We start from the raw sequence: 21,102 nt of genomic DNA, 5'->3' as shown, positions 1-21,102 counted from the left end.
GACAAACCAAGACATGCCACTTTGTGCATCAGTTGACAATATTTGACAAATTAATTGATAATGGAAATAATTGGTAGTTGCAGCCATAATCACACTCAATTAAGTCAAAAGCACATTATTTAGTTGTAGAATATGTACTTCTTTTCAAAACCTACATTTATAACATTTTTGACTAGTTTTGACTTTTCAGTAGTAGATTCAAAAATGTAAAATCTTAACTCTTGAAAACATTTTCATTTAATTAGTTTTCCAGTTGCTCAGTGGTTTGTTGTATTCCTTTGTTTGGGTATATTTTGGTGTCATAGTTTGCTGACTTAAACATCTGTTAATTTACAAAAGTTTTAAATTCATGTGTCATCTGTTTGCATGTAATTGCCAGCACATACTGTAGCCCTGCTGTCCATATGATAGAGTAGCATACAGTATTCTTCTCGTCAGTTTTTAATCAGTGCAATTTAACATAGTGCTGCAATTTCCTCCCTTTTCAGATCCTTATTTTGATTCGCACACTGAGGACAGTCAGTGTGACAGTCAGTGTTAGAGCTGAGCAGTTGGAGGAGACATAAAAAGAGAAGAGAGTAAAAGATGAATGAGAAGTAGGAATGAAGGAGAGAGGGTGGGATATAGCGATGAAGATGGGTCTACGTTAGCCCTAGAGACACATAGGGACACTGGATGGAGATTTGGTGGACTGTGGTCACAGATGCAATCTGAATCTAAAGTCCCCTCATCCTGCATCACTGCACGGGGGGCCTTGCTTCAGCCTCAAAGCTCCTTACGTAACTGGGATTTAGTTTTAAGTCTCTCAGGCACTGCTGTATTAAATATGATTAGTGGCCCTCCTGCTGCGCTCTCCCCTCCCAAGAAAGTCTGACATGACAGACGCCCACAGGCCTGCACGTGCGGCTTGGCATACAGGGTAATGTGTGTTCTGCTTTCTCTAGACATGCAAAGTGACAGCTGGAGGGGAGCAGGGCAGGGTGGACGGGTCAGTGGTTTCATTCTTCACATGTGTCTCATATGAGCAGTATTCTCTGTAGTGTTACAAGGTGGGCGGATGCCCCGGTGGCCTTGTTCTGCACAGAGCAGTGTCAAGACAAAAGCTGTGTTTCCATCTCCAGACTGGAGATATTCTTGGAATGCCTGACAGTCAGAACAAACACTGACACACTGGTCAAACAAAGTGAATTTACTTTCCTCTCTCCTCTAGAATTACGGGCTGGAGACTGAGAATCTGAAGACTCTTTCTCATAAGCTCAATGCATCGGCCAAGAACCTGCAGAACTTTATCACAGGGAGGCGCCGCAGTGGCCATTACGATGGCCGAGCCACCCGCAAACTACCCAATGACTTTCTTACCTCTGTTGTGGATCTCATTGCTGCCGCCAAAAGCCTCCTGGCATGGCTAGATAGGTGAGATTTGACAAAAGGTTGCATGTGTGATAACTTTCAAGCATGTTAAAAGGCACATGATGTGTGTAAACACTTGGATACACATACATTCACGTTTATGTACACACACACACACACACACACACACACACACACACACACACACACACACACACACAAACATGGATACATTCATGCATAGACTTTGTTTTCTCTTGAATTTTTGGGCTGATTTTGTCACAGATCTTTGCACTTTGATTGAATGTCTTTGCCCCTAGAATAATCTTAGGTACATGCTTGTGACAACAGATTTTTAAGCCATAACGTTGGGGTGATGGAATATTTGAATTTAGCGTTTTCTTTTAATTTCACAGTTGTTGAAAATAACCTGTTGTGCTGCTGTACTGCAGCAAATTAAATATAGAAAGACTGCCTTCAGAAAGGATAAGACAGTCTTGTCTGTCATGAATCATTGGGGCATGCAGTGTTTTGTAGAGACTCCAAATGATACCACATGCACACCAGTTTTGTCGTTGTTTTTTACAATATTTCCATGACCAATCAGCTGACAAGAAAAATGAGTAAAGGCCTTATATAAGTAGATTTTGACAGAGTGGCCAAAAAGGCACTGAGCAAGTCTATTTATATGTCGCTTTATCCCTTGCTTCTCTGTGGGATTGTGCCAATGTGTGTGTGCGTGTGCGTCTGTGTGTGTTTGATTAATTCCTAAGTTCAAAGCTGACAACATTCAATAGAAACAACAAAGTGAATTGCTATTTTGTTTCTCATACAGGCAAATCATAATCTACAACAGCAGTTCTAATTAAAATTCAGCAACATTTTCATGTTCCAAATACGTCATTATTGACAGAATTACACCGCAGCTTAAATGTGACAGGTCTTTGGAGTACAGCAGTGGAAATGAAGATAAAATGTGATTTTTAGGATGTGTACAGTGTGTATTGCTGCTCATATTTGGTCTCCTTATCCAGGGTCTTGAAGTTTTGGTAAAAAGAAAAAGCTTTATAGTAAACATATCTTTATGGTAAATAAATGAATGCAGTGTTTATGTTTGGAAATGTCTCCACAAATTGACCAATGATTTAGTCTCAAAGGAAGAATGATCTAATGGTTCATTCCAGGTGTTCCTTCTTTTTCAGGTCCCCATTTGCTGCAGTGGCAGATTACTCTGTAACCAGAAACAATGTGATCCAGCTGTGTCTTGAGCTCACAACTATTGTACAACAGGTAAACAACTTTTTAAAAATATAATTCACAACTCAAACCCAGTAGTTATCCTAGTGAAATGTTTAAAATATCTCATCCAGACAAGAGTTCTATGATTCATGGTGAAGCCTAAATCCATTTGAACTTGTTAAAAAGCTTAAATTGAGAAAATAATTTGTGTAATGCTCAATACAGAAAGAAACTGAAGCTGCATTTCATTTAATGCCTTGTATAAACATCAATATAAAGCTTCCAATACCCTAACAAAACTTTCATTTTTGCACAAATTGCACCCTTACATATGTCCACATATAAATGAAATTTCAAGGCCAAACAAAACGTAAATGAAGACACAACCCTGAAAGTTCAGTAAATAATGAGAGAAGTGATGCTTTAAAGATGGTCTCTATGCAGGATAGTGTTTATACAGAGTTAAGAGAAACATTTAAAAGAGAGAGAGTTGAAGGCTGATAGAGAAAGAGAGAGAGAGACATGCCTCCGCATTGGTGATTCATTTGTTTTGTTTGTGCATGTGTGGGAGTGTTGGGGGGTTATAGGTGCCAAGCTGCTCGGTTTTTGCTTATATCCACCTACAGCAAAAATGCCTATAATAACTCAATTTTGACACATTCTCTGGAGGTAATAGTGTTCTCTGAATGTTCCCCAGGACTGCTCTGTATACGAAACAGAAAACAAGATACTGCACGTGGTGAGTTGCTGACTTTATGCCACTGAATCGATTGTTAATGAAGCTACTTTGCACACACATTGTACTCAGGCCTAATTTGTCCCCCTCCCTCCTCCCTAGTGTAACACTTTGTCTGAAGTGTGCGACCACATTATCTCTCTGTCCTCGGATCCCATGGTGTCCCAGGCTGCACATTTGGAGGTTGTGCAGCTTGCCAACATAAAATCCACTGAAGGATTGGTAAGACTTTTGCTCACTCAGACATAAAAGAACCAAACACATTTTTGGGGAGTTTCTCATTGGTCATCGCACCCAGTCAGTCACAAGAGGATGCTCTATGTGTTTCTGTGGTGTTACAGATGATTTGTAATTCTGTTTTTCTGCACATATAAACATCATGAAGTAATTATTGGCTCTATTCTGAAGATTGCTGTTGATTATATTTTCTGCTGGTTTTAATAATGCATCTAAACCTGCAAATAGGACAAAAAAATACACATCATTGGCAGAAAATGACTCTTTCAGATATTTTGGTCAGTCAGGTTTTGTTTACAGACTAAATGAATGAAGTTAGCTCTCTAGCTCAATTTTTCCCACTTACTCAAAGTGTAATTGAATAATGCTGAATACTGACATTTTGAGATACAATTGTCATCCAGTCATATGCTGGGTAGCTGCTTTGAAATAAACTCCCTAAACTCAACAGCATCACACTGCACAGACTCTCTCATGCAAAACACAAGAGTCTGTCAGAAGCATACAAGTCCAACACTCCTTTAAACTATGTGCCAATATACTTTTTCATGAATTGTTAATATATTTTAATATACTTAAAATATCAAGATGTTAAATAGTTTTTCCAGGCTTGATGAAATAAACACAAGAAAAGAGCTATGTAAAGTAAAGGTATGAGACTACTAATAATGCTGGATAATGGTGAAACCTACCAGACTAGAAACTGCAGCAGCATGACTGGTGACAGTGTATTGACTTCTGTTTGATTCAAATACAGCATGTACAAGTTATACAGCATGTGTGTCTCTCACTGCACACACAGTTACGTTCTAAAGCACAAATAAACATGCCCTTTCGTGCTACACACTTATTCCTCAAAGGTTGACATCCAGAAACATCACAAACTCAGCAAAAGAATAAGAACATAAGAAAATACAGCAGGGGGCAGAGTCTCTGTAGATACACCATCACACACTTGTAGTGGGTCATACTCATAAGTTATTATCAAGAGGGATTATTTTTGTATGAGTCTATACTCATAGCAATCCTCCATAGTATACCTTTAAAGGGTTAGTTGACCCAAATTACAAAAAGCATATTTGCCTCTAGTGGTAATGACCCATACAGATAGTTTTGGTTTTATTTGCCCCATGTGTTGAGATAAACATATTCCCCAGTACAATACAGATGAAAGGAATTGTATTTCTGTTGTTCACAGTGTTGAAGAGTTTTCATTAAAAATAAACAGAAACAGTATCCATGTCTCTGGGTTTTACCCCCAGACCTAAATGTTAATGGTTTTCATCTGGTCATCCAGAGTAACTGGGATATTGTTTCTGGAAAGACAAGTGGCTGTTGAATTTTTAAATTGGCACTTTAAACAACAGTCGTGGTATCATTTCACATTTCAAAGTAAGTAAGAATATTGAGGCGAAACAAAAACACTGCTGCTTTGTCCTATATCTAATGAAGCTAACTGCAGCTGTCCCTAAACTGGGTTTCATTGAGCTGGTGGGCATATGAGTCAGCTGTTGAAAGGCAACGTGAAAAGAACATGTTGCCCATGTTAAAATTATGAAAATTCAAAGAGCTGAAATTCAACAGCTGACTGCATACACGCTTACTTTTGTGACACACTGTAGATACTGTGTGAAGTAACATAGAAGACACTTATTTTTGCAGCCACCATGTAACCATCAGCCCTTTGTTGGACTCCATCTTCGCACTGACCTACACTCAGACACAAGCGACCTGCTTGGGGCCAGAATAAGAGCTCCACCCCCCACACGAATGCTAGCAGGGGGCATGAAAGTTCTCTCATCCGTTCAGCAAGACCTGAACAGAACAGTGGGCCAAGTGGCCTAAAAATAAACCTCTTACACTCATCTTCAAGACTGGCATGCTGCTCCTGTGTATCAGTTTGAGTGTACTCATGCACATCTGTGAGTGAACGTGTGTGTGTATGTGTGTGTGTGTGTTTGTATGTAATGCACTTCCGACCCCTTTTAGTGAAAGCTTTGAGTTTTAGCTTTTCTGCAACAGACAAACAATATTTGCAGATAAATAATCCCCCATGTTTGATTCAATCTGCTTGGAGTAGAATTTGAGTGGGACTGGCTACAGGACATGACATTAATTTGCGTAAGGTATTTTTGTAAAGTATAGCCATGTGATCTCCCTGGGCTTGTTAAAACATTTGTCTGATGAGGCAGATGCTGGCTCAGTATGAAAATAATCCACTGGAACTCAGCAAGAATTGAGATAAATTCGGATTCCTGTCCTTTCTTGCTTGATAATCAGATTAAAACAAATGCAGGGTCATAGCATATTTGCAAATATGCCTTGACCCTGGTCTGGTCTATGAATGGCTGTGTGGCTGATGCACTGATGCACTGTGTTTAATGAGCCTTGTTTTAGAGTTAGTTTTAAAATGTAAAATGTAAATCCTGCTTTCTTTCCATAGGGCATGTACATCAAATCAACATATGATGGCTTGCATGTAATTACTGGGACAACAGAGGGAGTAAGTATCTTATTGTTCACCTACTGTATGAAGATATTCACAGTCAAATGGTGCAGCAGTTTATGACTCTGCTTCTCTGTGTGTCGATCAGTCTCTGGCTGACCGCTGTAAGAAAATCCATGCTGGAGATGAAGTCATTCAGGTCAATCATCAGACAGTGGTAAGACCATACTTTGTGTTCTCTGCGTAATTTGATATTTTTCATGTTTTCTGTCTGAAGTTGTGGATTCTTTATTTAGTTTTTGCACTTGTGGATTGATTCAGTAAATTTGTTTCATTTATACAATCTTGTTTTGTACGCCCTTATATTGTGTTTATGGTGCGATCGTGTATGCATTTCCTTTACACACGTTCATGTGTGCCGCAGCACATCCACTGTGTGCCACTGCAGCAACACTAGACATAAGTGGCTGACTGCTTTGCCTCTTATAGGTTGATTTTGAGAATATGGATATGTTGCGCTGGCTGGATGAGTCTGCTACTTCTTGGCTGGTTGGATGGTCACTTGACATCATTGAACTTGTGCTCACAATAGCCCTTCAGTCAGGTGGCACCTTTGTAGGGCCATCAACAAACTAAAAAAATGTTGTTTTTCTTTAAATAATTAGATGTTTTCTCAAGACTGTATGGGCATGGGCACATGCATGGACTATGCCTTATTATATCTACCTCACATTCTAATTATATGTGTTGTTCATTAGAGCAGGACTTTCCAGTTTTACAATTATTTTGTAAGATGACCTGACATTATTTTTTAGCGTTGCACCACCCAACTTTAGCAGAGCCCAAAATAACTGAAAACACTTGTACAGGACCGGTGTAGGTACCAGATCAGCTCAGTTTGCTTGAGGTCCTAGCTGTGTGTTCTGCAGAGTAGCAATGACATACTTCCTTGTGGTCTTTATATGTTAGCTAACGTTAGTAATTTCAGCTATGTAACGTTAATTGCCCAACTAATCTAATTTAATTAAGAATACTGTCCTACAAAATGCCATGACTTATGTTTGTCAGTTAGGAGTTAGTGTGTGTATTGTTTTGGAGACTTTATCTGTTTTTCAGGTTCTAGCATACATGCTACAGCTAAGTGATTAACGGTTATGGATGGAACTAGCGCTCCAGAATTATTGTTCCACATGTCGAAGTTAATGTATTATTTATTTATCATTTGAGAGTAATTGTTTTGCTCATATCATATTGACAAAACATTTCAAATTAACAATCAAAATTGCATACCTTTCTCCTTGGCAAGTTTTTTCTTTTTTTTTGTAAAGTACCCAGGATGGCTTTTGACTTTTAATTTCCTCTAACCCTAACCACCATACTCATCAATGCTCTACCATGTTCTGACTGTGATGTACATTCACTGATGAATGCTTTTATTCTTTTCTGGGTGCAATTTTAGTGCCACCCAGAGGCGGCTGCCTGTGCCGCCCATAGGAAGTGCCCCATCCCCCTTTGTGTGTGTGTGTGTGTGGGGGGGGCTTTTCAGTGCTATTTGCTAAAGTGTACGTTGCACTGTATAAATTCAATGGAATTAAAAGCAAAAACTTTCTGTGTTGCACAATCTATTCATAGCACCCTTTGTCTAAAATAATTGCTACTTGTGAGCACAACAGCAAAACGTATGCTAATTACACAGCTCAAATCAGGTTCATTTCAGTCCATCAACTCACCCACTGAATGCAACCGTTTTTAAAGAGAATAAGTGCAAATGCAGAGATTATTTTATTGTCAGGGCTCTTTCATCTAACTGTGAGGTGTTATTTAAAGGCAGCCAAAAGGCAGAGTGGGGAGGTGTCAGTGCATGCTACTCTATGATTTGGGGTACTTGAACTTTACTTAAGTATTTCAATTTATGCTCCTTTATACTTCCACTCCATTCCATTTCAGAAGTAGTTCAAACTAAATCCACCTCGAGCAACTATAACAGTAAAATGCTGCTTACACTGATACTTCAGTATTAATAATTATGTCATATATATTAATATATGCTGTCCTGCTAGTCAATGCACAAACGTTGGATAATAAACTAGATGACCACCATGTTTGCATCAGTTTTTCAACAGGATATCAGGAATTGTAATGTACTGTGTTTCACTGAAACTGGGCTAAATCCTGGTATACTGGACAGTAGCATTCACTCAGGTGACTTTCTTTCTGTATACTGATCTCATAGAACAGAGGATGTTGTCAAGTAAAAAGGAGGACGTGTGCTTTATGGTGAAAAAGGACTGGTGTGACTGTGGGAATATTAAAATGCTATCCCGTTCCTGCCCACCATTACCACATCATTACCACAGCAGTCTCTATCACACCCACATCCACATCTCACCACAGGCAAGTACACAGGCTGCATGTTAGTCTTTGCAAAGACTTGAACTACACACAGACTGATTGATGATGCTGCACTCATTGTAGCTGAAGTTATGCTTGACTTACATCAACATAATAGACTGCCCCATAGGGAGAATAAACCCTTTGGATCACTGCTACACACCATTAAAAGGTGGCTACAGTCATCTTCCTGAGGTCAAAGTACATAAACACAGTACTATACAGTCTTCCAGGATACCACTGACCACTGTTAATGTCACTGACAACAGCAATGGATTCACTGAGTTTGTGGTGGATATAATTTGTTAAACAATAGAAGCAACTGTAGCGATTATGGATATTAAAAGATATTAAAAATAGCTCTCGTAATCAGGAGCACCATCTTCGTAATAAGGAAAAGATTTTTACTTAATTGGTTGTTTGATTAGCCAATTAATAGGCAGGCAAGACAGTTTTATTTATATAGTGCATTTCATACACAATGGTAACTCAATGTGCTTTACATAAAACAGAAAAACATGCAATTTGAGAAACATTAAAACATACAATTAACCCCCCCCCCCATAATAAAAACAAAGAGAATAGAATAGAAAAATAAAATAGAGAGACATAAGAAAGACATAGAAAGAGAGACATAAAATGCTAGAATAGAGCATTAAATATAAGATTGCAGCATAAAATAATGATTTGCTTTAAAATCATTAAAAGGACATAGAGTGCAAATGAAAGTGCTTTAAAAGAGCTCAATCATAAGCACAGGAGAAGAGAAGTGTTTTTAACCTGGATTTAAAAGTGTTCACTGTTGGGGCTGATTTCAGTTCTGCTGGTAGTTTGTTCCAGTTGTGTAAAAGCTGCTTCACCATGTTTAGTTTGAACTCTGGGCTCAACTATCTGACCTCAGTCAGTAGATCTCAGAGCTCTACTGGGTTTATATTCTACTAACATGTCATTCATGTATTCTGGACCTAAACCATTCAGTGATTTGTAGACCAGTAGCAGAACTTTAACATCTATTCTATAGCTGACTGGGAGCCAGTGTAAAGACTTTAGAACTGGAGTAATGTGCTCTGATCTCTAATAAATCAATAAATCATAATAATAATAATAAATCAATACATTTCTGAATCAGTCAAATATCTAAAGTTCATGGCTCTACGGTTCAATAGATCCCCTGTATCACTTCAAAGAATAGACATACACCATTGATTGAGTTTTATGGATTTTATTAACTACACACTACTAATAAATGATGTATAAATAAATGTAATGATACAATACAATATGAAGAGGTTACTGGATATAGCGACATGAATGAAAGATGATGGTGAATGATGAATTTAAATGAAGGATATGTAATTATGTGGAAACTAAGAAAACTTGTAAGTTTTACTGAGTTTTACTTTTAAAGAAAATTTGAATTACTCGATCTGACATCAACCCTTGATTAAAGCAATATTTGGATCCTACTTTCATCGATGGAGGGTGACGATGAAGCCCAAAAAGCCCAAAAAAGTTTTCTCATTTTGATGAAAGATGGAGGAAAAGTCCAATTTAACTAGTTCACTGTTTAATAACTTTCTGGAGAGATATCAGCGCTGACCACACGTCAAAATCATCAAAAATGTCAAAAACAGGCTGAATGCAAAACTTAATGACGTGTTTACTTAAAGAGCCTTTTCTCTAGACGTTGCTGGTGAAAGTTACAAGATTACAAAACTTAAGAAGACAAAGACAAAGAATAACTAAAGATTAAACGAATAAGATAAGGAGACTAAGTTAACAATGTGTGAGGTGAAGAAAAGAAAACTTTTTAACACTAATTTTCTCACTTTCATGCTCTGTGTGGTTTCAGGAGACACAGAGGAATGTGTCTTTTAGTTTATGATCGTGGTCTGTGTGACTCTAATCTGATGGAAGAAGTCTCTCCGATAAATTATGACGTCTGAAGGAGACACCAAAATCTGTCTTTCGTTACTTTTATGTAGTTCTCGTCACTCTTGGTTGCTCCATGGAATGTTAATGGATCTTTGTTTGTCCAAGAGAGAGACCCTGTCAGTCTCTATATCAAACCTGGTCCAATTTACTCATCTGAGGGTCAAAGGTGACTCTGACCAGATGATGATCTGAGCCGTACTGATGCTGTGTCCGCTACACAACTCTACCCAAAACTACAGTTAAATCATATCAACCATGAATAACAAGAACCATCCGAGATGCCATAAACACACACGCACTGCATCCTACAACTTTGGGCAGTTGTTTGGAAATATGGCCAGTTATAAAGCAGAATCCTACACTGTAAAAAGACCAACAAAGTGCTGAAGTGTCTCTAGCAAGTGAACTAAACCACCTTTATGCTTGCTTTGAGGCCATCGGCTGCCAACAAGCAAATGCTGATGCAGAGGTTAATGGATGGGTGGGTGCACCTTTCATATCTATCACCCTTTCTGAGCATGGTGTCAGGAGGGCTTTCAAGCATGTGAACACCAAGAAAGCAGAAGGACCAGACAGTATCAGGGGGTGGGTCCTCTAACTATGTAAAAACAAGACCAGCCTGCCTGCCCATCACCTCTGTAGTGAGGAAGTGTTTTGAACAGCTGGTCAAGTATACATCTGCTCCTCACTATCCAGCACACTGGACCCACTATGGTTTTCCTACTGTCCCAACTGATCAATGGAAGGCGCCAGGGCACACATCCTCTACACCACCCTATCTCTAAAGACTGGTTTACCTCAGATGCTTGAGAGGATGCTTGAGCAATTTCTACTACTACACCATTGAGGGTTTTCTGACAGGGAACACCACTGTCTGGTACAGAAAAGATAAAGAATAAAAAGGATATATAAAGGATATTTGCACCAGGATCTACAAGAATAAGGCTAGAAGAATCATTAAGTATCTCATCCATCCGGATAACGGCCTTTGCTCCCTGCTGTGAAGAACGTTGCTCCTGGGAAGAATGTACCAGATACACCAGGCTCAACAAGAGCTTCTACCTTTATGCCACTTAGATCCTAAATGAGATCACTGCCTAAGGTTGCCCCCACTCATCCAATCACACACTAACTCTTCCTATTCTGTTTAAATTCTTTTTATTCACTAATTTCACTCTGAATTTGGGATAGAGTTCCAGGATGCTGGAGTGGTAGTGGAGCTGGAGATGTCCCACTGCTGCAGAACCAAAAACGAATAAGCATATTTCTCTAAAAATTTGACCTATTAATTAGAAAAAGCGCTGAACACTAGATATGTTGTCTTCTCACAAAAAGATACAAACAACAGAATAGAAAGGCTGTGAAAGGTATTAATTATAACACAAAAAAGACTTCTTCAGGCTTGCAAGACATTGAAACAAACTTTGGGTCCTAAAAAACACTACTATGAAAAGAGGAGGTGTGTGAAAGAGTTCAGGGATGACTAATCTACAATTAAAGCAACTAGGAGAAGTTCAGCAGAAAGACATTCAAAATGTTCATTGCAAAGGATGTACATCAACCAAAGGAAAATTAATTTTCAAAAAATCTTCAGGGGTAAAAGCTGCCTCGTGATCAACTTAATGTTATAACACGTGTAGGGTAAGCTAAAGAACTGGCACATTATTCGGTGCTGTTGAGCACAGGATTGGAAAGCTGTAAAAAATGAGGACAGCATGACAGAAATAAATAACTCCAGGCAGCAATGATAGATTGAACGTCTGGTGGAATGGTCAATAAATGGGGAAGGCTCCAAATACATAAAAAAAGCTCCATACAGGACAGTAAATTTAAACTGGAGAGTGCTACCACAATCCCCTAGAGGAAATGAAACAAAAAGAAGAAACTAGTGACACAATGTTTCATAAGAAATACCTTAAGGGAGGACATTTCTTAACAAAAGTAGAACTGTAAATAGCTGAAAACAAAGTGAGAATCAGGTACACTTTAAATAAGCAATCTTTTTTGGCCAGACACAGCAATTCAATCTTTGTATTATGGAATAAAGCAGGCTTTTGATTCTAAAAGCGTCTGTTTATGCCTATCTGTCTCTTTAATGCTCTCTCTTTGTGGGAAGGATTTCTGTGTTGTCGCTGTCAAGGTGAAAAATTACTTGGAAAGGAACAAAGTGATTGCTAGGTCAGTGCCTGAAAAATGCCAGCTTTCTCAGGCTGCCTGGAATACACAAGATGTACTGAAATTCAGTGCAGTCAGCCAAGCAAGAGAGGATATTTCCTCCCCAAACTGGACCTGACATGTTTAGTTCAGCAGCAGACAGTGTTTCTCTGGGCGGGGTATTTTTTGTGCCAAATGTCATCAGAACTGGGTTAAAGACTATTTACAAGGCATGCAGATGTTCAGGACACACAACATCGAGGCTTAGCACAACATGACAGCATCTGCAGATTGATGTCACAGGAGCTATATGAGCTGCCCTTTGGCATCCAACTTTGCATGTAACATCTTCAACACGAAACACAGACAGTTGTAGAATATTCTGTGGCCATCACGATCCATGTGTATTATTAAAATAACAAGCAAGTAAAAAGCTTGTGTGGCAAGCTGAACTTCAGCATAAAATGGGAAAGAAAACTTAAAATGATGTGCAAAAAGAGACTGATAAACAGCCACAAAGTATTTGAAAGGTCAAATTGTACTCATTATTGAATCATTGTTTCTGTGGTGAGTAAACTTTTTAACTTGTGTTTGTTGTGTGCTAGGTGGGCTGGCAGCTGAAGAATCTGGTGAACTTGTTGCGTGGAGACCCTGCAGGTGTCACCCTGACGCTGAAGAAACGCCCACAGAGTACGCTCACCTCAACGCCTGCTCTGCTCAAGAACATGAGATGGAAACCTTTGGCGCTGCAAGTATGACTGCTTCTTTCATCCTCCACAGATTTGTTGGTGCATGCCTGTTTCTGTATGTGAATATGGATGTGCATCACAGTGCTATGTTTGTATGTGTGTATATTTCTGTGCATCTGTCCCTTTTCATGTTAAAAATAAGACTGGACCGACCTTTGACACAAGGCCCCAAAGTGATTCAGTGAGCCAAGATATAAAATAAACAGAAAAGTACAAAGTGAAGATGGGATTGGCACAACTACAATAGCATCTTTAGAATACAATGCCATCTAATGCAAGAGCCCTGAAACAAACACCATCTGTAGAGCTCATAATGTTCAGTTTCTTTTTAGGGATAATTTTGGTATATAAGCTGGTATTGCCATGGGGGTTGCACTCTATTTTACAGGCTTCTATTGCATCCATCCCTGTTAGGTAGCACAACTTGTTAATAATTGGTTGAAGCTTCCAGCATCATTCATTCACAAGTTGACATTTCAGCCCTAAGTGGCATCTGTTGTCCTACTTTGCCGAAACCAATTATATTATTAGGATTGTGTGCCTGAGCCAGAATGGGTGAAAATGAAATGAGAGGGATGTGTATTAATGTAGCTCAGCCTTTCTTTGAGTCCCAGGCCAGAGAAAATGTTTTTTCCCCCCTGAGGCCCTGAAGCACAGCACCACTCAGCCTCCTCCTCCCTCTTCACATCCACACATTCTTCTTCTCTACCTAAATCCAATTTGCTCTCCTGCTGGCATTTTTAAGGACAGAAAGTTGGGGGGGGGGGGGGAGAACATAGAAACTAATGTTTTCTTTTCTGAAATGTGACTAAGATTAAGAATGTTACGTTATTGAAGAAAACATCGTACTGTGGAAGCCCTGCAGTAGCTCTGACATGCATAATGGTCTTATGATGGAGTACAACGCCTGATAATACATCTCTGATATTAGTCAGCTGTGAGTTATGCAACATATTAGCATAGTCTGAGCAGTGACAAATTAGTATGCCATCACTGAAAGAATTTCAGTTCTTACACATTTAATAAGCTCTGAAGCATTTTTGGATAAATCTATCAACGTCAAATGTTTTATCACTGCAAAACAGACATCCTGTGATTGAATTACATCTCTATTGCTATTCAAGTTAAGCTGGTGACTTTAGTTTGATATAATACATGTTTTCAAGAAGTTAATATTTTGTTATAAAGATAGCAGGCATAATCTATCTCCATGTACTGCATTAACAGACTATGTAGGCTACGACCAGATTTTCCTTGACCTGAATGAGGGGGATGACTGGACTGCACACCAACCTGTCTTCTTGTGTGCACCAGTTAGAACTGGAGCATCAGAAATGTACAGTACACTGCTCATTTCATGGTTGAGATGCTCAGTGGCACAGCATGAACCGAACGAACCGTCCCTGACTGACTGACTGAACTGCTGTGAACTCCAAATTTTCAATGTGTCAATCCTTGTAACTGTTCCTCTCTCTTTCTCTCTGTCCTGCTGTCTCTCTCTCTTTCACACACACACACACACACACACACTCTCACACACACACACACACACACACACACACTCTCACACATACACACACACGCACACTCACTCACTCAGCCAATCTTCCCTCAGAGCCCCAGCAGCAGTGTCGCCACACCCACCAGCACTTTAAGCACTCCATCCAGGAGGAGTAGCTGTGCCCTGCAGGACCTCTACATCCCCCCTCCTCCAGCAGAACCCTACACCCCCAGGTGAACACACACACACACACACACACACACACACACACACACACACATACATAACATATACGGTGTTTGTTCAAATATTAAAGGTACCCTGCGGAGTTTTTGACCACTAGTAGTGTGGAACAATGTTTTTGGAAATTTGGCATTGCGATACACTTTCCTGCCCACAATTTACAGGCCTGAAACACATGCAATGAAGCTTTGCAGTATGCCATCATAGGCACAGTCTTGCCAATGTTCTCAAACTATTCCAATCTGATCTTTCAGTGATCTTTCAGTGGCTGTAATGATCCAAGAATGCCGGCAAAGGCAGAGAAGAACACTGCAAGCTAGCAAACCTGGATTTTGAACAATGTACCACTTAGATTATTAAATATTATATAAAAAGTCTGCTTTGCAAATGTTGCATTACAAAGGAAATGGATTCAGCACTATTGTTGTTGTCATGGATACACATAGTGATAATAATAATAATAAAGATAACTATTTTTTATATAGCACCTTTAAAAACAGAGTTTACAAAGTGCTTTGACAGCGAAGGCAACAGCAGTGCAATGCAAAGCAAAGGCACATGACACAGAAAGCAATAACTAGGCCAACATTGAGAAGATGACATTAGAAGACAATGAAAAACAATAATGAGATGATAAAAAGATAAAAAAAGATGATGAAAAGACGATAATGAGATGACATCACATGAAAGCAAAACTGTAGAAATGAGTTTTAAGAAGTGATTTAAAAGAAGTTACTTATTCTGGGAGTCTTTTACTGGATAATAGACTATCATTATATCCTCATCCTTTATGATCTCAAAACATGGCTGTTTTTGACTGATTACATGCTGAATGTGTAAAGTTTCCACAATACAGAGCAGTTTGATGATGCATTTTCTTTTCTTTGTGTGTACTAGTTCACATAATTATTGACATTAAGTTACCTCCTGCTTTTCCTTTACCGCAGAGATGACAAAGGAAATCTACAGGGGGACGATCCTGTGTCAGACGTCCATGTCGCTAAGGGATCTGAGTCACCAAACTCCTACCTGGACCAGGAATGTAGGCAGCGATTTCCTCTGGTGGAGGAGGACGCTATACTGTACTGTTATGAGTATGACCAAAACCAAGAGGTGTCATCAGTCCGCAGGGGGAGCACTCCCACTTATGGTAAGACTTTGGCCCTGTTAGACAACCTGCTGCTGTAATCGTGAGAGCCAAGAGCTCAAAGCCCTGCAAATGTGACATCTGTATGTTTTTTTAAGACGTCTGCATCTGTTTGATGTGTGTGTGTGGGCAACTGTGTGATATTGACGTTCCCTGTGCCTCCTTGCTCCAGGCAGGCTCAGGCCCATCTCAATGCCAGTGGAATACAACTGGGTGGGAGACAACGAAGACCTGGCCAAGCTGAAGAGAGAGAGCAGGAGAGGTGAGTGGGTGGCAGTGGGAGAGAGAAAAAAAACGGTGGCTAAGAAAGGAGGGAGAGCCAGAGAGGGACAGAGGGAGCTGAGGAGAGTGGGTGGATATCTCATAATATCCTCACCCTCTCAGATCTCTTAGCCAAAAAGTAGAAGGATGAGCTAGCCTGTCAAAACTGACAACATGCCAGATATCTGTTCCTGCCTCTATGTCATCCATACGTTCATAATCTATCGCTGCTCCTTTTTCCCCTTTCATCCTTCTCTCTCTTTCTCTCTTTCTCTCTCTTTTGCTGTGTTTAGATATGAAAAGTTCACTGTTGCTTTGGCAACTGTAGGGATATATTTTACTGAGATTTTTACATTTTGTTGGTGACTGTTGCACTAGGTGGTAAATGGAGTGGGCGGAGACTGAATTGCTTTATTTCAGTCTCAAAGAAAGATTTGAGTGATGTGTTTGTTTCCTTCAGGGGTGGTGGTGATATGTTGTTCCTTTGGGCTTTTTTAGAAAAAGAAGTGATGGTGCTATATTTATCTACAAGAGACAGCATTTGAAAGTTTTGAGGGCTTCCTGCCTGACAACAGTCTTCCTTTGTAGATTTTTAAAATGTCTTTCATGCCTCTTTTGGAACTGGTATGTGGTTAAATGTCCCTGGTCCAGGTAAAAAAAATTGACAAGCTACTTCCTTAAGTTATTGAATTGCTGCAGCATCTTGAAATGCAGATGCAGTTTGGGGAACTGTACAAAGCATTAAGTATGTAAATGATTGTTTGTTAAAGTTTGATATCATAAAGTGCATGCAGTACTGAGTTTGCCTCTGTCATTCCCCTGCAGAAAATTCCCTGCTGCGTTTTGCGAGTGAAGACAAAACGCCGGGGGAAGAGTTCCTTCTTGGACGCAGCCTAAGTCAGAATAGGAGGAAGACAGAGAGGGGAGGCAGCCCCACCCATTACACACTCGTCCCCGCCCTCCAGATGGAAGTCTCTTTGTCCACATCCAGCTCTGACTCTGCCTCCCTCTACCATGTCAGTCCCTTGTACCTGTGTGATCATCACTGAAAGTCAAATTTTTTGTTGCAAGATAGCATAGAAGCGGGAGTGCTGGGGTCCTCTGCATGTCGTCACTCTCTTTTGCTTTGCAGGTGTTTGAACGATCATCACTGCTGTCAAGATCAAAGAAGAAGAGTAAAGGTAGGAATAAGTGGTTTCACTTGAGCTCTCACATGTACTCAAACCCAAACATGAGCAGGTGTTTCATAAGATGTGTTTTCTGACCTCCTTGTCTTTTCTGCTCCCCTGCTGGTGACTACAGCGGGAAGTCCCATGTCTTCAATCAGTAAGCGGCGGATTTCTTGCAGGGACTTGGGTCAGGGGGACTGTGAAGGCTGGCTGTGGAAAAAGAAGGATGCAAAAACCTATTTTTCACAGAAGTGGAAGAAGTACTGGTTCATCCTGAAAGGCACGTGCCTGTATTGGTACATGAATGAGGAGGTGAATATGATTTTGAAATTTTCTCTAAGGTTTAAAAAATTCCAATTATAAATGTGAAGGCTTTTTTTTAATTAAAGGGGCACTTTGATTTAACCCTGGTATTGCTCATCACAGGACGAGAAGGCAGAGGGCTTTGTCAGCCTCCCAGAGTTCAAGATTGATCGTGCCACTGAATGCAGAAGGAAATTGTGAGTACTTTTTTCTCCAAGCTGTCTAGATATGCATTGCTTTTCTATTTATTTTGTGAAAATGAGACAAAACTGGATACAAATTCTGTCAGTGCACAGGTAATCTTGTGAAAAATGTTTCTTGGCAGGATATAGAATTGGTATTGGCATGATTTGCAGTGTTGACCATGCAAAAAGACAATTTACAGAGGATGCCTAACTTACAAACAAAATGCACTCACCCTATTAACTAGCATAATTTAGATCTGCTATACCACTGGGAAAGCAGATGCATACATTTATGCCTTTATTATAATTTTGTGTAAGATATGAATTTAAATGAGTTAAAGAACAAAAAGCTAGAAGAGTAGAAGCTGTAGTAATACTGTCATTGTGATGAGAGTAATAGGAGCTTGCCCCATTTGCAGGACAAAGCAGCCAGTATGAACAGAACAATATATTTTTAATAAAGATTCAGGCATGCAGGCACAACTTGCAGGGTTTAAATACAAACCAAACTGATGAGGGGCTGAGGAGGCGCAGTTGGAAGAGGAGAACAGGAAAGAAGCTGATTGGCTGGAGAAGACACAGGGAGCAGAGCAGGGCTAACAAGAGTGATGCAGGGAAGGTGTGGACAGAAGTGTGGAGGGAAAAGTAGGCTGAGGACACAGGGGGAAAAAGTGAAAACAAGCAACCCTGAAACACAATCCTCTTATCAACAACTATAACAAGCCCATTGCATCAGAGTTTGAAGGCAAAGTGCTGCAATCATTCAATCATAAACTCTGGTTTAAAGGGACTATGAGATGGCAGCAGCAAGGTCTGCCTGAAACAAAGACAGGTGTGTACAATCCTGATTCATGAAAATAACTTAAATACACAAGTAACACTTTATCCACTCAGTCCAGTCTTTTGAAAAACAGGGAGAAAGGTCTGTGGGCATCCTGAGGACTTGTGGATAATGGCAGGAACATAACACCAGACTGTGGCAGGCATCATGAAAGCAATACAGTAATAGAATAGAGTTATAAAAAGTTACAACAAGAAATGTGTGGATCACATTTAATCATGGACATTGTAAGCAATTCTAAGCATAAGCAAAGCTACTTAAAAAAGAGAGAGACTACACTGTCCTGGCTTACTGGTACATATCATTAATGTTATTAGTAACTTGTGCTTTTTCTAATATGTCAAGTCAAGATATGATGTGAAATAAAAGCATATTCAAATATTAGACACTTCTTTTTTTATTTGGTAGCAAATAGCTCTTATTACATATAATGGGTTTGTTGTTTGCTAATTGGTTAAAGGATAGTTTTTCACAGTTTTTCAAGTCTGTCCCACTTTAATCATTCCCAATATTCATACTGGTTCATGTGATGTCTTTTTTTAGTAAAAATGTCCCTCTTTGTCTCTCAGTGTTTCCCAGTTCAGCTGCAGTGGAAGGATAGTAACAAAAAGAGGGAACTTGGCACTAAAAAGACAGTAACTTGAAAACTTAATGACATGATTTGACTAATTTGGATGGCTGAAGCTTCAAATTAGCGTCAAATAAAGTTTTTAATACATTTTTGCACTCAGGGAGGCTTTCTGAGTTTGTCCTCCATCCCTTACATTGTAAGCACATTATGAAACCATCTCTTAATATCCAATATGAACAGAAGGAATCATCACAGCAAACAAAACATGCCTCAGTGTTCATTTGGGCACCTGAATGTTGTTTTAAAACAGTGAACCTGTCCTTTAAATGCCAGCAAATACAGTGACTTTGAAAGTATTTATGAGATCCTTGTGACTTATCATCTATGTATATTTATCTTGATTATGCAACCCAGCTTTCACACCGTGGATGCAGGATTGTGTTTGCAATGCACGCTAATGAAAATGACTCAGACTTTCTTACAGGTTCTCCAAAAAAAGAAGCACAGCAGTTCATCTCATGATGCAAAGTCTTGCTGTTTTTGTGTCAGTCTGGATTACTGTTTGTGTGATTGCGTGCCAGTTTATCCTGGCAGTCTTCTGTATTCATATGTTAATGTATGCTATATATCCTCGTTCTTCTGCTCACATACAATTAAATATAGTCCTGGTTCTCTTTCAGTGCTTTCAAGGCTTGCCATCCGAAGATAAAGACCTTCTACTTTGCAGCGGAAAATGTAGACGACATGTCCCGGTGAGTTAATGAGGCAGTGACAGTCACGCTGTTAACTCTCTCAGTCCCGATGCAGCCACATTTAAACCCCCCACTGGTTGGAAACTGAATCCCCCTACTGGACTGCCCACTCTCCTCGAAGCAAAGCAGTTGTGTAAGATGATTGATCAAACAGGGAGACACACACACACACACACACACACACACACACACACACACACACACACACACACACACACACACACTCTCAATCACAAGATTTTTTATTGGATGTCAAGATGCTGTATGTCATGACTGTTGTTCTCCCACCAGGTGGCTAAGTCGTCTGAGTATGGCGGTGGCAGGCTACTCTGAGCAGGAGAAAATTCGGCAGGACCAAGGTGAGATTAGTCACAGACTGCTCTGTTAAGGAGTCGTTGTCTGCTTCACATTGCTCGTCAACAATTATATAAAACTGGCGATATTAAGCAGTGGGATGTCAAGCTGTTATTTTTAGATCAAGTCATCGTATATGAAGTAGTCTTTACTTAGTGAGGTTTTAATTTGCTACCACAGGTTCACAGCAGTCACTTCCCATCACAGTATATCTGTTCCTTCTGCTCTATATAATACATGCTGGAAATAAATCAGCTTATAGCTACAGGCTTCATGACTTTAACACAAGACCAACAAAAAAAATCTACTTATGAACACATTTATTTCACAGCTTAGGATGAGAAAAACTTGAAAACAATGTGCATCAAAATTGCTGTGGATAATAGGATCATGTCAGGTGTATACCAGAAGATTCACTCTACATGCATTTTAGCAGAGGAAAGGCTTGATGTCCATGCCTGTTATAATGACGGATTTGTCTTCAATCAGTTTTTTGTTTGCCTAATTTTGCACACTCGCAAGTCTTTTTTTATTTGCT

The 21,102-nt window shown here is 39.6% G+C and overlaps 1 protein-coding gene across 1 annotated transcript in view; it reads left to right on the top strand.

The window, feature by feature from the left end:
- The window catches only part of LOC128371221 (connector enhancer of kinase suppressor of ras 2-like), a 30,480-nt gene that overhangs the window by 5,254 nt on the left and 4,124 nt on the right, over nucleotides 1–21,102 (top strand). The window contains exons 3-18 of the mRNA XM_053331482.1: nucleotides 1,211–1,413; nucleotides 2,535–2,640; nucleotides 3,287–3,328; nucleotides 3,428–3,547; nucleotides 6,006–6,065; nucleotides 6,157–6,225; nucleotides 13,094–13,240; nucleotides 14,838–14,971; nucleotides 15,929–16,131; nucleotides 16,301–16,390; nucleotides 17,215–17,405; nucleotides 17,522–17,570; nucleotides 17,692–17,870; nucleotides 17,985–18,058; nucleotides 20,139–20,210; nucleotides 20,502–20,569. Coding sequence (XP_053187457.1) covers nucleotides 1,211–1,413; nucleotides 2,535–2,640; nucleotides 3,287–3,328; nucleotides 3,428–3,547; nucleotides 6,006–6,065; nucleotides 6,157–6,225; nucleotides 13,094–13,240; nucleotides 14,838–14,971; nucleotides 15,929–16,131; nucleotides 16,301–16,390; nucleotides 17,215–17,405; nucleotides 17,522–17,570; nucleotides 17,692–17,870; nucleotides 17,985–18,058; nucleotides 20,139–20,210; nucleotides 20,502–20,569 — 1,807 coding nt within the window. The remainder of the gene's footprint in view (nucleotides 1–1,210; nucleotides 1,414–2,534; nucleotides 2,641–3,286; nucleotides 3,329–3,427; nucleotides 3,548–6,005; nucleotides 6,066–6,156; nucleotides 6,226–13,093; nucleotides 13,241–14,837; nucleotides 14,972–15,928; nucleotides 16,132–16,300; nucleotides 16,391–17,214; nucleotides 17,406–17,521; nucleotides 17,571–17,691; nucleotides 17,871–17,984; nucleotides 18,059–20,138; nucleotides 20,211–20,501; nucleotides 20,570–21,102) is intronic.

Source organism: Scomber japonicus, chromosome 13 (assembly GCF_027409825.1).
Source record: "Scomber japonicus isolate fScoJap1 chromosome 13, fScoJap1.pri, whole genome shotgun sequence".
NCBI lineage: Eukaryota > Metazoa > Chordata > Actinopteri > Scombriformes > Scombridae > Scomber > Scomber japonicus.
Note: the sequence above shows the minus strand (reverse complement) of the source record. Positions and strands in the feature narration are given on the sequence as shown.